The 18,116-nt window shown below is 48.0% G+C and overlaps 2 protein-coding genes across 2 annotated transcripts in view; both read right to left on the bottom strand.

The window, feature by feature from the left end:
• The window catches only part of LOC308064864 (uncharacterized protein), a 279,371-nt gene that overhangs the window by 80,846 nt on the left and 180,409 nt on the right, over positions 1 to 18,116 (bottom strand). The gene's annotated exons all lie outside the window — the stretch shown is intronic.
• LOC308064865 (rho-related GTP-binding protein RhoB) lies at positions 15,617 to 18,022 on the bottom strand. The gene has a single exon (XM_080390027.1). It carries the CDS (start codon positions 17,728 to 17,730, stop codon positions 17,140 to 17,142), a length of 591 nt encoding a protein of 196 aa, XP_080246153.1. The 5' UTR covers positions 17,731 to 18,022; the 3' UTR covers positions 15,617 to 17,139.

Genomic DNA, 18,116 nt, shown 5'->3' with positions numbered 1-18,116 from the left:
CACTACGGTAGGCAAAGATGACACAGGGTATATGGGAATGGGGATGATAGAGAATTAGGCGAGTGCTGCGGAAGAGGCTGAGCTGTGTTGGACAGTCATGGAGCAGAGGCACTGCTGCTGCACCAGCCCCTGCAGACCACGGCCACCTGGTCAAGGGCACGAGCCAACTCGGCCAGGGGACACTGTCCTCTTCTGTGCCCAGGCTGAAGTTGCAGGTGGTCTGGGCTGGCCACCATCAGGCTCTGCGAGCATACTGCTCAAGGCTCACGGCAATACTCGCAGTCAGACACAACAGTCGCGTTTCCATGGTTTTCACATTTGGCATTAAGTAGATATCTAAATATCTCAACTGAAGAGAGGTTTTTCTTCCTGTCTGACTGGCTATGTACATTAGCAAAGGAAAGCTTAACTAGGCCTTTACAGATCTTCATTTTTCTGTTACACTTGCCGTATCACAAGTTGCATCGCTAAACTGAAAACCAAGGCATTTCTTGCGGCATCGAAGCTGCAAATTGGAATGTCAAGTAAAATGAAGACTTATAGGGTTGTAATTCCTCAGGAGAAAAGAGGGGCTGCTTCTATAAAACACTTCTGTCAGCTCCTTCGAAATCTTTCCAGCAGGTTCAGCCTCTGAAGGAGGAATTTACAAGCTGGCAATGATTAAAACCCAGAATTGTGAAAATGGCTAGCAGCCCTTGCTTAAAGGGCTACTTTGGTCCAAGTCATAACAGCACAGCTAATATAAGGCAGTAAGTATTAAATACGTAATTTCACCCACCGTCACAAATGCAGGGTGAAACTCCACCACAATCCTGGATATTCTTTCTGACCACAAGTTTCAGATCTGTCACTTTGCTCCTAAAACCTCTCTGATTCCCTTCCGAGGAACGTTCAGGGCCTAACGTGCATCTAGTTAGATGTACAAAGATGGTGTGAAATCCAAAATGAATGGCTAGATTCTACCTTCCCTATATTCAGGTCAGGTTTTGGCACTAAACAAAGGGGGTAGAATCTGGCCCTGAGGTCCCAAAGACATTGCAAGCCAGGGCAGAAGAGACTGCACTGGCTCTACCCACTGCTTGTTTCCTTCTCATGAGACTCCAGTCATGCGATATTCCCCAAATAGAAGTTCATACCTTTTCACCTTCAGAGCTGGCTTATTTCTGCTCTCTGATATTCAGAAATAACTCTGTCTCCCTCCCAGGAAGGAGCCACGCTATAAATATCTCCATGCAAGCTTCCTGAGTCCTAATGTTTCTTGCAGAAAAGTGCAGCTCCTTGTCCGGCAGCGACAAGCCTGGCTGGCTTTTGCAATGCCTTTAATAATGTCACTGTGCTGCTGTGGCTGCAGAGAGGAAACAGAGATCCATGCAGAGGCAGTAGCATTGCTGTGGCCATGGTGGTTTAGACACGAGCAAAACAAAGTCAGGATAATCTCTTCCAACTTGAATATATCAGCTTGTTCAGGAGGTTGGCTTGATTGTGAAAAATGCATTAACTCATGAGTGTTTTCAACTATGTTTTACATTGGGCTTTCCAAAAAATAAGGCACCGTTTTTCTTAAATGTCAGTCAAACTCATGGAAATAGTAATAACTCTACAAGGGCACAGGGGGCCTGAAGGGATGAAGTGTTTTGCCCAAGGGAATCAGCAGCAAGGCCAGGAGCAGAGCAGAGGGCTCCTGACACCATGCAGCAACACACTAATAGGCCACACTACGTGTCTGACAGGAGCTTATTAAAAATATCAAGCAATGGCAAATTGCAGGGTCTTAGCTGCCTTACAATGCCTACCAAGCAAGTTTAATTGTTGCTTCAACACAGCTTCAGGCCAGTTGTTTGTAACAGAGTATCTCAGCAGATGTTGGCACTGCTGAATTTTGCTTGTAGGAAAAAGGAAAAAACAAGATTTGACCTGTCCATGCCGGGGAAAGGGGGAGAACAGGGAGAGGGACCTGCGGGGAAACCCTACAGCATCAGGGAGTAGAGGAGTGAGGATGAGCCTGGAGTGTTGCTGCTGCTGGTTCTGACCGTCCTCTGCTCCCCAGCTAAACCCTCTTGTCTATCTTGGGCTGGAGCCCAGGGCAGGGAGGCAGCCCACAGTGGGGGCTCTTCTTTGCCGCAGCAACTGCTGCCCCGGGTGCCTGTGCCTGAAGGCAGGCAGCCCTTGCTGGCAACCCCTGACCTGCACCACTAGCCCGGAGCTCAGCAGCAGCTGCCACCGCGCTCGTTAAACTCTTGTGACAAAGCCAAGGAGTGCAGAAAGGACTGAAAGTGGAGGAGGAGGAAATGCTTTCTCCATCGTGCGTAATTAACTCGGCACCACAAGTGTTTCAGAGTCAGGCCCTCCGCCTCGTCTGCACACAAAAATTGGCGCTCCAAAAGAAATACAAACCCTGTATTGCAGAAGCAGTGAGGCAGGCATAAATGTGCTGTAGCTAGCCCCATATGGGAGGGAGACGAGCTAACTGTTGTATAGCACCTCCGCACTCTGAGCTGTGCTGATAGTGCTATTTCAGGGGATTTTTAAATCACCTCCTTGTTCCAAACAGTTTTCACATGAAGCTAATCCCAGAAGTGTGTGTGATCCAGGCCTGCCGAGGAGGATGCAGAGCAGAGCAGATGTTCAGGGTGGCTGAAGGTACTGGGCAGAACCAAGCCAGTAATGAGAAACATTTACAAGGAACAATAGCCCTCCAGCCTCAAGGCACTAATATACTGAGGGGGCATCTCATGCCCAGCTTATTTCTCCTGAGGGAAAGGTTTTCACCAGAAAACGCCTTCTGAAGTGTCAAACTCCTGCTGACAGCCCAGTGCAAGCTGCTGTGCCAGAGCCCACGACTTGGTGACGGCCCTAGAGACCCCGAAACCAGCTGCAGGATTGAATGGGCTGTATAGAAACCCCAAGTTTGGGTAATCCCAAGAAATACAAGCTCAATGACTAAAGAAGATGCTGTCAGACTGTTAAATATTTAGCTGCCAGCTGAGGTTACTAGGGTGGCTCTGTATGTCTTGTGTGTGGTAAGAAACACCAAGGGAAACACAATTAAAGAGCCTGAAAGGAAGAAAAGAAGTTGGGACAAGAATATATGTAAGTATAAGACAGACAGACACAAGACTAACACCTTTCAGGCTGTTCATTTGTATCTCCTTTGCCTCACATTTTCTGGGTAAACAGCAGACACTTGGTCATCAAAATGAGTAAAAGAAATACTGAGAAGGGGAAAAAATTCCTTTGTGAGTTAGCTATAAATGAACATGAGGAGAGGGAAGAGAGTCAGGTGTCCCTGGGACCTCCTCGGCCTCATTTACTTCTTATCTAAAAGGGAAAAAACATGAACAGGGAGAGCTGCGAGTTTCCCCGGCTGTCCAAAAATGACACAGGTGAAGGGCAAGCACAGTGCAGTTAATGTCAGTGGCCAGATAAGAGCTGTGCAGAGATGCAGATAAAGGTGACATTTCTTACTCAGTTATCAGGCAGTGTGGGAGTTTGGCAGGCGTGCCACATGTTTGATGTGAATGAGGGGACTCCCCCCATCCCCTCTGCACCAGCTGCTCACTGCAGTGCTTGGCTGATAATCCTCTCCAGCCCAGGAGGAATACTGCTGGCTTTGGAGGAGCTGAGTATTTTCCTCTGCTAAAAGAAGTATAATTAAAAAAAAAAAAAAAAGAAAATAAAAGAAGAAAAAAAAGAAGCTTATATAAACTGCTTCCAGAGCTGATTAAACTGTTAAGCACACTTGAAAACTACATATATTTAATCCATGAACTCACCTAGAAAGCATCCCTTCATTAAGCTAGTGACTACAGACTAAGCGGGGAGCGGACACACACCTCAGGCTTGATGGCACAGTTTTGTAAAAGCAATTTGTTGATCTCGCAGTACAAAGTTGAGTTACTGAAGGTGTAGGAGGAATAAATGTTCTGCAAGCGCAGTCTAGTTCCATCAGTCCTAACCACTAACAGGCAGTTGCAGGCTTTCACCGCCGGTTTTCCTTCCTCATTTGAAACAGAAAAACAAAGATGCTTTCCATGACTGACAGCTACGGAAAATAAAATCACTTCTTTTGGACACAAAAGTGGGCTGAGTGTGAGAATCAGCAGTGACTCAGCTCCTTCTCACCTTCCGCGCTTCTGGTTTGAAGCCGGCAAGAGGCATTCATCCGGGGGCAGGCAGTGAAGGGGGCTCAGGAGTGTGGTGCACCCTCAGATCGACACATTGCTGCTCAGAGTATCCTTGGAGCTATGCTCACTGACGCTGCATCCTCACCTGCATGTGCCCCTGTATCTGGGAGGGAGACAGTCTGCAGCTGCCTGTGCTGCAGCTACCTCGGTTGTCCCCCAAAACCATGTCTGAGCCTGGCTGCCTTCCCCAGCAGCAGGGGAGTGTGCTATATTTGTGTCTGTACTGTTCCCCGTGACAAAAGCTTCTTCAAACACAGGTAAGATGGTTCCACGTGAAGCCAAAAGAAAAGTTGGAGGCAACACTGAAAATTAGCAGTCCTTGCCTGCTTGTACATACGCTGGGAAACATTGCATACATGCTGCTGCAGCACAGGGCCAATGAATCTCCCTAGAGATGCTCAAGAGAAAAACAGGGACTGAAATATCTCCATTGGAGAAGTCCAGCTGAAAATTTTCCATCTGTAAAAGTGGAACCATCCATCAGGCTTGAGTTCTTCCAAGAGTATTTAGGAAAGGACCAAAACTCAGATGCTTGCCAATACAAAGGACATTTGCCTTCTTTTTAAAAACATCAGAGTCCTTTATGAAGAGTGGGATGAGGAACAACAGTCAGGGTCAGACAGGAATAAGTGGGAAATGCACAAGCAAGACGTGAATCCCAGTGGCAAAGACAACCTTCTCAGCACAGTCTTAAATGTTTCCCATTCAAGATTGGATCCAACAGGTCCTCAATTTGTACAGACAGGAAACACATGTATTCAGTAATTTAGCAATATGGTTTTCCTATACCAGGGAAAAGGTCCATTAATCTTGGCATATTAATAAATGAGCATCTATTAGCAACAAATAGGCTGGAGATCAGATTTCAAGTACAAGGAGGTGATGCTCAGAGCAGCTTTCTGATGCCAGAAGTAGAGGCCAGGGCAGGAAAAAAATTAAATCTGACTGGCTTCCAGAGGGATTTTGATAATATGGAAAAATCACAAGGGATTAGCATGCCCCAGGGTAGAGAGAGCACACAGATACCCCAGATGGGATCCAGCCGGGTTCTACAGCCAGGACCAGGGCTCTCAGGTGCAGCACTGGCTGCAAATGCCCATGAAAAGGGGCAGCACCTGGGACACCGGGGTCAGCTGCGACTGGGCAGGAAGGTGCTGTTGAGCTGGTGTGTGCCCAGTCACATGGTGGGAGGGCTGGAGGGGACTCCTGACCTCCGTGTCTGCTGCATGGCTGATATCCCATGTGGTCCTGTCCCATCAAGGCTGCAGGGCAAGGGCAGAAGCCACAGATCAAGCACATGATCCCTGTCTGGATACACATGACAGCTGGAATGCTGTCAGCACTGCACATTGTGCTAGCAAAATGTGAGGAAAATAGTATTATGTGGCAAAGCAGCAATCAAGTGAGACTTGGCTGGGTGTACAGCTGCCGTCCGAAAGACAGAAGGCAAAAGCATCATGCAGCATGTCTCAGTCTGTCAGCAATCAACAGTGTATTTACACATTGGCAATGGGGAGTCACCTGGGCTCTGCTTACCCCAGGATTCAGCATGCTGCTCCCAGCTGCGAAGGGCTGAGCAGCTCAATGAGTCCCTGACTACTGGCAGGGCACTGTCAGCTACATGGGCTATGGAAGAGGTTCCATCCACAGGCCTGCTTCAGCTGTCCCGCAAACACTGCCTGTTGCAACTTGCAAGTACACAAGGCCCCTAGTAGAGCTGTACAGAAATAGGTGCAAGAGCACATGCCGTTGAGCGATCCCAGCCTCCAATTCCAATGGTCAGTAAGGAAACGCCCTCCCAGTGCATGGCACAGATGTGGGTCTGGAAAAGCTCTGGTCAGTGGACAGAGCAAGGTGAGTGAAGGTCCTCTCCTCTGCACTAACACCTCAATTTACTCATGTCCCACAAGGGTGAGGACTGAATACTCTGGTCCTTGATTCACCTGCACAACTCATTATCCGTCAATTTAAATAATGCCCTCAGAGTTTAGCAAGATGGAAAGAGGTCACTTTTGATCATGCAGGCTTGGTGACTACAAGCATAAGCTGTAGTATGGTGAGTAGGACAGTCACCATGGCATCGCAGCTGTCCCTCAAAGAGGAGAGAGATCTGAACATAGATCTACCCAGGGAGTAATAGGTGAAAGATGAGCTTGATGCCCTCCCAATTTTATGACTGACAGCTAACCCTTGATGTACAGAACCAGCGTAATTCAGGTTGGAAGGATCTCAGGAGGTCACCTGGTCCAAGGGTGGGCTAACTTCGACATTAGTTCAGGTGAAACACTGGCATGAATTTCTTCTGAATTCACAGGCAGCTTCTGGTTTATCAAACCTCTGCTTGGTGGCAAATAAGACATCCAGCAAAGGAAAAGAAAAACAACTGTGGGTCTCACCTTGGGCTGGGCTCTGCCATTTAATGTTCTGCTCCCCAGCAATGCAACCCACCATCTTGGTGAAAGAGTTTGGGTCATAGGGAAGGGGTTAACAAACCCCTCAGCAAATGAAGCATCATTACAAAAAGCAGGACTGCTACTTTCTAGGATCTACAACCCTTAGCCAAGGGACTCAACTTGCTGGGAATCAGTCCCAGAGCACTGCAGTAGCTCAGACAGTGCAGCTGAGCGCTGGCATGATGCCTTTTGCACTGGGAGATTTTTGCCCAAAACATCTAATGGTTTCTTGAGAACTGCTGTTTTTTGTGGGTTGGTTTTTGGTTTTGGTTTTTTTTTTACTTCAAAGCTATTACTTATGTTTATAGCATCATTTTCAAGCACAACAGGAGTTGTCTAATCAGAGTTGTTTACAATATAAAAAAGACTGAAGAGCTTCAAGAGAGATGTTAGGGAACTCTGCAGAACAGTTATGAAAGTCACAAATTCTGGAAAATTTAAATCCTGCTGATATTATGGGTGAAATTTCATTAACATAGCTATTTGCATCTGATCTTGCAGACCTACTTTTGTCCAGAAGAATACCACCCATCTGTGTTATATACAATGTTGCTGAGACACCTCAATAACCCTATGTGCAACAGTTCCCTTGCCCAGAAATATGTGTTACCGTCTCAAATTCACCAGGGCTTTGCCCTGGGTGGACAAAGACTTAAAATATGATTAGGCTGTATCTGTCCAACAACAACAATGGCACACATTGGCTGTATGGACCATGTTCTCATAATTTTGTGAAGGCTGAAATTAATACATTGTCCAATAAATGTTTCTGGAAATGAAAGCAATCTTTTTGCAACCTTTACTTGAATTTGCTTCAGTTTGTTGGTAGTAGGTTTGAGAAGCTGGTGACTGAAGGCTGGATACAGCCATAGCTTTATTTCACGGAGCACGCAGGGCTCCTCAAAGCTGCACAGCAGTGATGCCTGGAGGTGAGTCGTAGCCAATCCACCAGCCCCACAGCCCAGCCCCACTGCTGCTGCCTACCCCCTTCGTTTCATCCACCAATCTGCCAAATGAGTGCTTTCTGGGTTGCTTTTTTTGTTGCTGTTGTTAATTTTTGAAGCATGGCCGCTGGATTGCTCTGCAAAATTAACATGTGAGAATGCATATTTTTCTTGGGTTTATTAAAACCATTCATGTACAAAATTAAAATGGTCTGACAGTAGAAGAGCTGCGAGTACTGAGACCGGTATGTGACTACTTTATGAAATAGCCATCTGGGAATGCCTAATAAACAATTGCTTTTAATTGTAAACATCTGTATCTCTAACAATAAAAGCAGCCGATGTGGCTTTCTATCAGTCTCGGGTTCAAGCTTTAGCTGAGTAAGGACTGGCTGCAGCCTGAAACCTATCTTGTTCCATGCCGGTAATTCTAGCCCTCTGTGGCTTGTCCTGGCTGGTTTTCCCCTGAAACTTGATCCTTTTTCAACGGATCAAAGAAGCAAAATAAGAAACAAGAAACTTTTGCAGTGAAATTTCAGCCACTGCAGCTTGAGCTGCTTCCCCAGTTTAATAGTCACTCCCGGCCAGCCAGCTGCTGCTCCCGGCGGTGGAGTGTGCTGGTGTTTCCACTCTTGTGTCCTCGTCCGGCTGGCATGGTTTGCTGCATGGACACCCCTACCCGGAGGGGGCTAACCTGCAAAAGGGCAGTGTTGCTCCAGATCACTCAGGGAGTTCTACCAGTGCAACAACAGTCCTACAATTATGCTGATACTGGGATGATTATGCTGATAAACTGACCTCCTGGGAGAAACCAATAATAATCCCAAAGTTTAAGGAAGAGTTCACAAGCTTAGCATCACCAGCAGACTGAATCGATACATTATTTACACCTTGCCTGCTTATATAGTATAGGGGAACCCTGCCTCCTTGCGAGGTGCCTGTGGACCAGCCCCCCACCCCTGCACAACAGCATACCCCCAGGGCAGGCGGGGGGCTGGCACCAAATGCACCCACCATCAGCTGCCCAGAGGCAAGACCATGGCAGCTACCCTTGGTCCCCACAGCACTTGCTAAGCCTTCAGCAGCGTGTAGGCAGCGGTCAGTTAGGGGGTAAGCTAGGAAAGCAACCTTTAGCGGGCATTTCTGCAGGGCTGTGCAGAGGAATGGGGGTCCCTAAACCGGCCAGATACCTACACCAAGTTCAAAGGCCCAGCTTTGACTCCTTTAAATGACTGCGCACACCAGTTTCTGATGATCACATGGAAGAAATATGTCCAGTTTATTCTTTTGTTTAGTATGTGACATGTAAAATTTCAGAAGTTTGTGTTTCAAGTACATGCTTATGCTAAGGGGAGTAAGAGAAGTGGCTGAAACCAATGTCTCAGAATACATAGTACCACTGCAATAGCCATGTCAGGTTAAGCATCCTGTCATCCTTAGCAGCTTCCCCGGCATGATGAAGAATTAAGAACATTCTTAGATGAAGAATGTGGGGAGAAGGAATGGCTTTTTATTAAATCCAGTGGTACAGCTGGAAAAGACAGAGAAGCCTTCAGGCGCCAAAACGCTTCCTCCAGTCTGAAATCTTCCCAGCTAAATACAGGCTGAGAATCTGAATTTTACATGACACTGTTAAATCAGTGAGCCCACCCAAGAGGAGAGGCCACTGGTGTGTGGGAACCAGGTGAGGTGGGCTGTTAGCCAGGAGCCCAGGAATTAGGCACACCTTTGCTAAATTCCTAGCTGCAAGGTAATTCCTACAATTTACTTCCTTTTTTACTGTTTTACTAGTATATGTGTGTCTTTGTCATGCCAGCATCTCATTCTAGTTAATCCTTAGGAGTGTCTTGAGTGAAATGCAGCAATCACCATCAATGCAAATGTCCTGTTACCATTGGGAAGGACTGAGCTCATTGCTGTCCCTAGCTGAAGGGCACCTAGTTTGGGAACGCTTCAATGAAGAGCAAACAAGGGAGCAACTCACACCTTCCTGCCCTAGCCTCACCGTGGGAAGCCAGGCTGGTACAAGGCTGTTTTGACATAAGCTCTCTCCCGTTCAGTCTCCTTGGTCCTCTAGATGCTGGCAGCTTTAGTGTCCCTCCCACCTGACTGTCAGAGAAAATGAAAATGAATCATTAGTACTTTTAGAGTAGCCTGAAATTTGGAGTTTCTTTCAGATGCTCACGAGCACACACTTGGTTTAAGCCCGAAACATACAGATTATTTTCTCCTCAGAATTAAAGAAAAATAACGACTTCATCTTTCTATCACTGATGTTGTTACCCTTGCACACGAGGCAGTGATGTTCCTCAGTATCTTCCAGGCCGATGAGGCTGAAAATATAAAGCACCCATTTACTCCTATCAGAATGTTGAATGCAGAAGGCTGGATTTTCATCTTTTTTGATTTTTACACAGATAGTATGACTATGTCTAGCTATCTATGCACATACCTTATGAAAAGCCCTAGTCTAAAACTCACTCTGTTTTCATGGAAGGAGAAAATCGGCTGTCAGTAGGAAGGGTCAGGCTGCTGCTGTCTAGAACCCCAGAGAATCCTGCAAAGCAGGACCTGATTGTGTGAGCCTGGCTTGTCCTGCTGCGGTCAGAGGGAAAAGCCCCACAGGGCAAGGACTGTAGGATCAAACCTCGTTGTATAAACAACACCCCACTGCACAAAAGCTTAGGAGCAGGAGAAAAGGCTTTTCTAGGGCAGACCCCTGCCAGAGCCTCCCCCCCCCTTACGCCCTCGATGGCTCCCTGAACCATCCTCCCCTTCCCGGGAGCCGGGAGGGAAGGGGACATTATCATGCAAATTAGCACCACCAGGAAATCCACTTTGTTTCCAAATTCCTATCTCCAGCGCTGCCACATCAAGCTTTGAATGCAGAAGAGAATGAATGACCTAAAAGCAACGGAATGAAGCACTTGGCACAAAATCCCACCCACTGGTCCCCTTTACTTGGAAGCAAGATTTAGCACACACACAAAAATCACGCAGACTAGCAAGTCAGGGGAGAAATACACACATACATTTAGTACGTGCTGTAGGCACCAACTGAATATTCTTGCTCTGCTGCTGCCGTTCAGCGTATCTGGTTTTAGGCCCCACTTTTACACCCCACCTTCTAGCACGAGTTTGGTGTTTCAATCATGTAAGAAAAGCAGATATGCCCATAGTTATTGCTACACCAAATGGTACTTGATGCTTAATTATGGATGGATAATACAACTAGGCACCCCTTACAGGTAACCGCAAAGCCTCTCGCTTCACGGAACCTCTGAAGTGCTGGAGAGATGTCTGTCCTTCTGTGCAGGCATGAGGGTCTGGCCATGAAACTTGCAGTCCATCTCACTGCTACTTATCACAGACTGTGGCTTGCCAATGGCACTGGGAGCAAACTTGAAGAAAAGTCCTTGCTCTCAACATCAACTTGGAAAATTCAAGGGGGTAGGTAGAGGGGAAAGGGGAAGTGCAACTCATTCTCTTCCTCTAGTGGAATCGAAAAAAATGTCCATTGTTAGATTAGGCTACTCAAATCAAATTCTTAAAGACACAGAACCATAGAGCAGTTCCAGTGGGCAGGGACATCTTTCACTAGATCTGGTTGCTCCAAGCCCTGTCCAGCCTGACCTTGAACACCGCCAATATTTGGGCATCCGCAGCTTTTCTGGGCAAGCAAGGATCTCTCATACAGTTCATACAGGTATATGCACACGCCCTCCAGATCTCAGGCTGGATGATGCTGAGACTATAACCACCCTCACAAACTACGTCACTCTGATCTGTCCTCTCTGGAGTTGGTTACCCAGCTGTAGCAAGTTGCTCAGACTCCCTCCTTAGATGATGCCTCCCTGCCTGGCGTGGCCTGATGCCAGCACCAGTGCTAGATAAGCCCTGCACTGATCCAGCTCAGCTCACCAGCACGGCATAGAAACTGCTGCTTCCCAGCAGCTGCGGCTGGATGCACCCAGCTGCATGTGGGACCATGCCCTGGTCTTCCTGCTGACTGACCAGGGTGTTGAAACAGCGTATGTAGCCCAGACACCTCTCTTTCACTGAGGTAAAACTGGAGGGGATGAATGCTGGTGGTGGGAATAGACCTGCCATAGTGGGAGGTGAGCAGGTGGCAGTCTCAGCAAAGCCCATCCCGCACGGCTTCACCTACTAGCCCTTCCATGCAGTGAGGGCATCTGTTCCCAGGCAGTGGAGAGAGGTCCTCTGGAGCTGCCTGCTTCTGTCTACTGGCAGGAAAGGGACCTTGAACAATTAGCTTAGATGAGATAACTTTGAGACTGCTGAAGTGAGCTGAAATCCTTCCCTCCCTTGAACTCCACATCTAAAGATCTCCACAAGGTTTCAGAGAGACTCCAGTAATAGATCTAAACCTTTCCTTGAAAGCTTCCTTGCAGTAGATGATGCTTATCAGCTTCCTCCACCCCACCATGCCTGCTGGCTGCCTGTAAGGAAGGCTTGAATCACTGACCTGGAGCATCTGTATCTCCATGCACACACTGGGTTAGCCAGATCTGCAAACAGTTTTTCAGAGCTGCATGCACAAAAAGTTAGTTCAATGGTTTATTAATGCAATTTCTATTTATCAATAGGTATTGTTACAGTACCAGCAAAACCAAAAGAACTTGATTCACTAGTGCTACAGTCAACTAAAATCTGAAGGATCAAACTGGACATTTTTTACTTTCTGCAGTCAAGGAATAAGATCTGTGAGTGAATCACAGTTAGCAACACTGATTCTAGTAAATACTTGTGGACTTCCTCAAAGTCCCTTTTTTTCCTCTCTCTTACTGCAGAGAGTTCACGTCAGGTTTTTATAGAATTGCTGAAAAAGACTTGCAACCTGTCCAACACAGTGTAAGGCAGGTGGAGCTAAATTAAGTAATTGCTGCAAAAACAGAAAGCCATGTAAGAGGACATTGCTTCAGATTCTGGACCCGCTTGCACTCATGCAACCCCACTGCACTATGTGGAGTGCATGAGAGCTAAAAAACCTAGCAAAACCTTGTAGTTTAATTCCAACGTATAACAAGTGCATTAAAAAATGTTTTGCCAAAACTACCAAACTTCTTTCTCCTGCCAAAGATGACTTATCCTTTGTTTGGCCCACCCTACAGAGCGCGCTTTCTAAACAGAGAGTCTCTATATGGTCATGCAAGGACTACTCGCAGCTGCTGCTGCTGTATGTCCAGAAAGGGAGGAGGTACTGACCTCCCCTGGGTGGCTTCATCTTCAGGCTGCCCAGGCGAGACACCCTTATGCTGTCAGAGGCTCCAACCCAGTCTCAGGGTGGGAGTGCACAAGTGGCCACCTCACTTGAACAGAGAATGATGGAGATGAATGAGCTTTTCAGTGAGGCTTTTCTACATTTCCAGGATTTGCTGCTAAGGATTCCCCGGTACCATTACCGAGCAAACCCCACACATGTGGAGTACTGGCTCTCACCAGAAGAAACACCTTTTGCAGAGGCTCAACTTGGCTGAACAGAGTAAGGGAAGGTGCTGCCCTTCCTCAGCTGAGGACACCTGCGCAGGCATGTGGACACAGCCGGGAAAGTCTCTGTGTGCCCAGCAGTGTGCACGCGGACTGTGAGATGAGCTGGTTGTTGACCTTCCTGTGATGCTGTGACTAACTTGCTCAGTGTCAAGGGGTTACAGAAGACAGACAGGGACCAGATGAACACAAGCTAGGGGTCCAGATGAAGACAAGCAAGGGGAAGTCCACATGAAACCAATTCGAAATCACCGTGTGGGTTGTCGGGTGGCCTGCCTCAAGCCCAGGCACCTGGCTGGCCCCAGCAGTGGGCAGACCCTCTGCATTGCACTTGGGTAATTGCAGCTATGGGGTGGAGTTGGTGAGCGTAACATCCTCACACAGCAGCTGGTGTGGCCCTGGGGCATCAGCCTGATGTGTCAAGGTGGCTGAGTCAAGGAGAGCAAGACGAGCCACACCTCTTGTCCCCCTCCACCAAAGCAGCTGATGTGAATGAGCAAGCATAGCAACACTGCACAAAGCAAAATGAGTATGGCTCTGATCCCACCATCTGACCCCATCGAGTGGACTCCCACACGGTGATCTCACTCTGTTGGCTTACTCACAGCTTCACAAGTAGCAGGGAAAGGTCACGCTCAGTTAAAACTGAAATGTGTTTTCTTGCAGCTTTTCCCCCTTGGGCCAGATGCTGTAGCCGTGACTTGGGCAAAGGTCCAATTGGAAATAATGAATGTAATTACCTTGTAAGCACCTCAGTGGAAAATATTGGTATAGTTAATTATACAGGGATGCAATGCTAACTCATTTCCCAGTGTTTAAAATACAAATACTAATGCTTTCTCCTTTGGAGTTTTGAGAAGATCAGTTATTGCTGCAGTCTTAACAGAATTTATAAGTTCTGCAGCTATTGCAATCAGTTTAAGGAAAAAGTTTCCAATCCTGATTTTAACATCACTGGCTGATACTGCACAGAACCGTGCTACTGCAACTGGGCTTTTGAGTGCCTCTGCAAGAATGAGGTCTTTGGCTATGGCCCTTTAGACATCCAAAACTGAGAAATTTTTTTCAAATAATGTTTTAGGACCAAAAAAGTTATTTTAGGGTTCTCAGACTGAAGATAGGAAACTCACCCTTGGGATACCAGGAGCATTGACATCCTTGGAGACAGATACTTAGGTACCTTTCAAGAAATCCTGGCTAAATTGTCCGAGTTAAAATGCCACTATCTTTTAGTACGGATCATAGAAACTGCAAAATAAATTCACAGAGTGGACTGAGCACGTACTCTAGCTGAAGTCTTCAAAATGCAAACCTGGCTGTTTCCACACTATTTCTGATAGATTTTCCAGTTGTCAAACAAGGAGCCTGCTATTGCTGTCTGTCAAAAAAGCTCCACTGCTTTCAGTCGGCAGCTGGCAAAGCCCTCTGTGAATGAGTGAGCAAAAGCCACTACATGTGTTGTGCTTGCCTTGGTATTTGTTAACATTTCTGAACAATCCAGTGTACCCTAGCAGATATTCATAGGCCAGAGAAAGAAAAGGCTCAACTCCTTTCTCACACTACTGCAAAAAGAGTGAAGAGGACTTATGAAAATATAAAACTGTCCTGAGATTTCCCTTATAGGCACCTAAGGGAGTTTTTCTGAAAAAAAAAAAAAAAAGAAGAAAAAAAATAAAATAATAGAAAGGGAGACCTCAGCACTTTGGGCCTAGGCCTTGTTGTTGAGCAAAAATGATATAATGCACTTTGCACCAAGCACTTCTGTCAGGAGCTGCTGCTGCAGGCAGCACCCACAGCACCTCCCACACCTGCCCGGGCAGCGAGCCAGCCTCGAAGAAGAAAGACGGCAAGGGAAGAAAGAGGCAGGCATGGTGCCCTGATGGGTATCCCTGACATGGAGAGGCCTAGGCTTTTTAGATTGCTATGGGAATTAATGAGGGCAGCAACTAGGAAATCTAGCTAGGCCGCTTTGGAGACTGCTTCAACAGCGAGCAAAGCCTGTCTACACATCCTACTGCAGCAAACAGGTATTCACCCCAAGCTAAGGGGAGGTCACCATAAAATCTGCTTTTATCTAAGTATTTCGCTTGGAAAATAAGCCCTACTGCTTCTGCTGCTTTTCAGTTTCCACCTTTTGCTGCTACACAAGCCCAGACCTCACCCCAGCCACCAACAGGCAGCAGGGGCAGAGGGTAAAGGAGCAGCAGAAGCTGAACCCAAGCTCACCACACACAAGGCACAGAGAATTCTTGAGCTTAGCAGCAACAAGGATGGATTAGTCACCACCTTGAATTTCAAGTACACTTCCACATGCCATCTGTACAGAAAAAGTAACAAAGCAGCTCCCCCCAAAGGAAAATAAAACCACCACCCTCTGAAAGCTGCCAGACAGATATTTCAGCCAGCAGAGAAAATACAAATAAAAGCATTTGCAGGCAGAGGGCAAACGCTGGTCTAGTTCAATACCATCCAGGTGTATTGCTGCAAGCTGAGGACAGTCTCTGTAAATCACAACACCGCTCTCAAGTGTCAGCATAGAATCTTTTAATACTTTACATAAAAAACTGCATACACAGTTCATAACTTTATGTAAACATCATATACATCTCAGTTTTTGCCATGTCAGTTTATTAAAAACAAAAACAGTCTCAGTACCACTGTTGAGGGAAGAGGGAGAAAAGTAAACAAATAGAAATGGATACATTTGTTCTCTGAACCAGAGAAACACAAAATTATTTTCACCTGGGTTGGCTACCCTGTGAAAATAAGTTTTAAATAAACCGCCATTCTTTAAGCTACCCTTTAATACTGAAGTCTGATGTACTCACTGCATAAGGAACAGTGCTTTCAACCATATTTTTTTTCCAAGGCAAAAAGATACAGTGGTTTGGGGTATTTTTTGTCTTGTGTTGAAATCAATTTAAAAACAAGACCCAGATGAGGTTAGTGAGTAAGATTGTTTCCAATGCTACAGTGTTGTACGCAGATGACAAGTGCGCTATTTAATTTTTTTTAAAAAAAAACCACACAAAAATCCACCAAGTTGTGCAAAGTAATTACTTTTTAAAAATAAACTTTTAAATAAACCCAAATCAACATACTTGCAGAAGACAACAATAAAGGAAGGAGCAGGCACCAAGATCATAATATGGCAATATCAACGCCCTCCTCCTTGCTCATCCTGCCTTGTCCATCAGGAGGAGGATGTCCAGCAAGGAGGACAGAGCAATTCAGCTTTACTTCCCAGCCTGGTGACTTCTGCAGCTGGAGTCAGTTCAAGGCTTGTGTTATCAGCAGACATTGGTCACTCAGGGCAAATTCCTTTGCACAACACAAGTCCCAGCTCAGCACCCCCTCCCCACCTCACTTTAAATAAGCACCCCCGGCACTACCCCAGTTTGCACAAGACAGAAAAGGTAAAGATATATACAGGCTTTGCTTGGAATGACCCTCCCCTCCCAGTCTCGGTCTTCAGGGCACTAACTTCCACTGCAGGTCAGGCTCAGGCCGAAACATCTGCAGGAGAGGCAAGGATGTGCAGGCAGCCCAGGAGATGCAGCCAGCCCCCTTCCCCAGCTTGCCCGGGGGGAGGCACATGCAGGCAGGAGGCAGAAGTCAGTCCCCTGGAGCATCTCAGCTCCACCGTTCTCCTCTTGCAAAAGAGAGGAGGCCAGCTGGGAGCTGGCAGCAGCAGGTGGTAGGGGAAGAGCCGGGTGTGGTGTTCGCTCAGTCCAGTCTCAGCAGCTTTTTGTTGTTGAGAATCTGCAATTAACTCACAGGGGCCAGTGGTAGGAGAAGGCTTCTCCCCACTTCATTCCCAAGACTCCAGGCATGCAATTCCCCCTCCCTCTGACCCCACAGCTGAGCCAGCACAACCCTTTTCAGCCAAGGCTAAGCGAGCATGCTCCCTCCCTTAGCCCCCACCCTGATTCATCGCCAGCCCCCAGGAGAGGGGACAGGCAGATGCTTTGTGTGTGCATAACCCAGCTCCTCTCTGCCTGCCAACAGGTGACCCAGACGCTGTGCCCAGCGCCACACTCCAGCCACACCCTATAGGACTTTGCAGCAGTTGATGCAGCCGTTTTGGGTGCCGTAGCGCTTCTGCAAGGCTGCCCGGGTGGCCGTCTCAAAGACCTCCCGGACACCCTCCTTGGTCTTGGCCGAGCACTCCAGGTAGTCGTAGGCCTGGATACGAATGGCCATGGCACGGCCATCCTCGGTGCGCACCGGCTCCTGCTTCATGCGGGCCAGCTCGTTGCGCACATGCTCATCATTGCGCAGGTCCTTCTTGTTGGCCACCAGGATGATGGGGACGTTGGGGCAGAAGTGCTTGACTTCGGGCACCCACTTCTCTGGGATGTTCTCCAGCGAGTCTGGGCTGTCCACAGAGAAGCACATGAGAATCACGTCGGTATCTGGGTAGGAAAGGGGGCGCAGACGGTCATAATCCTCCTGGCCAGCCGTGTCCCACAGTGCCAGCTCCACCTGTTTGCCATCCACCTCGATATCAGCCACGTAGTTCTCAAAGACGGTGGGCACGTAGACCTCAGGGAACTCGTCTTTGCTGAAGACTATGAGAAGGCAAGTCTTGCCACAGGCACCGTCCCCCACCACCACCAGCTTCTTGCGGATGGCGGCCATGGCCAGGCTCGCCAAGCTGGCCTTGCCGTGCAGCAGGACGATGGCAGCGCCCTCCTCCCCGCGGCCGCCGCCTCCCCCTTCCTCTCGCTTCTCACAGGGCACCGTGGCGAGCCGAGCCCGCGCAGGCAGGCGGGCGCGCCCTCTTCTCTCCCCGCACGGACACCGCGCCTCCGTCCCCTGCCTCGGGGGAGCGCTACGGCCGCAGGCAAGCGCCGCCGCTCCCGCCCGACTCGGCCCGTCGCGGAGGAAGCGCCGCTGCTGCCACCGCACGCTGACCCACCGACCGACCGGCACCACGCTGCCACTGCTGCAAGCTGCGGGCCGGCGCCTCTATTTAAAGGCGCTCGCGACTTTCTTAATATAGCCGGCCAATGGGAAGGCAGAGA

This window comes from Falco punctatus (assembly GCF_963210335.1).
Source record: "Falco punctatus genome assembly, chromosome: 5".
In the NCBI taxonomy this organism is placed as follows: Eukaryota; Metazoa; Chordata; class Aves; order Falconiformes; family Falconidae; genus Falco; species Falco punctatus.
This window is presented reverse-complemented; position numbering and strand designations above follow the sequence as displayed.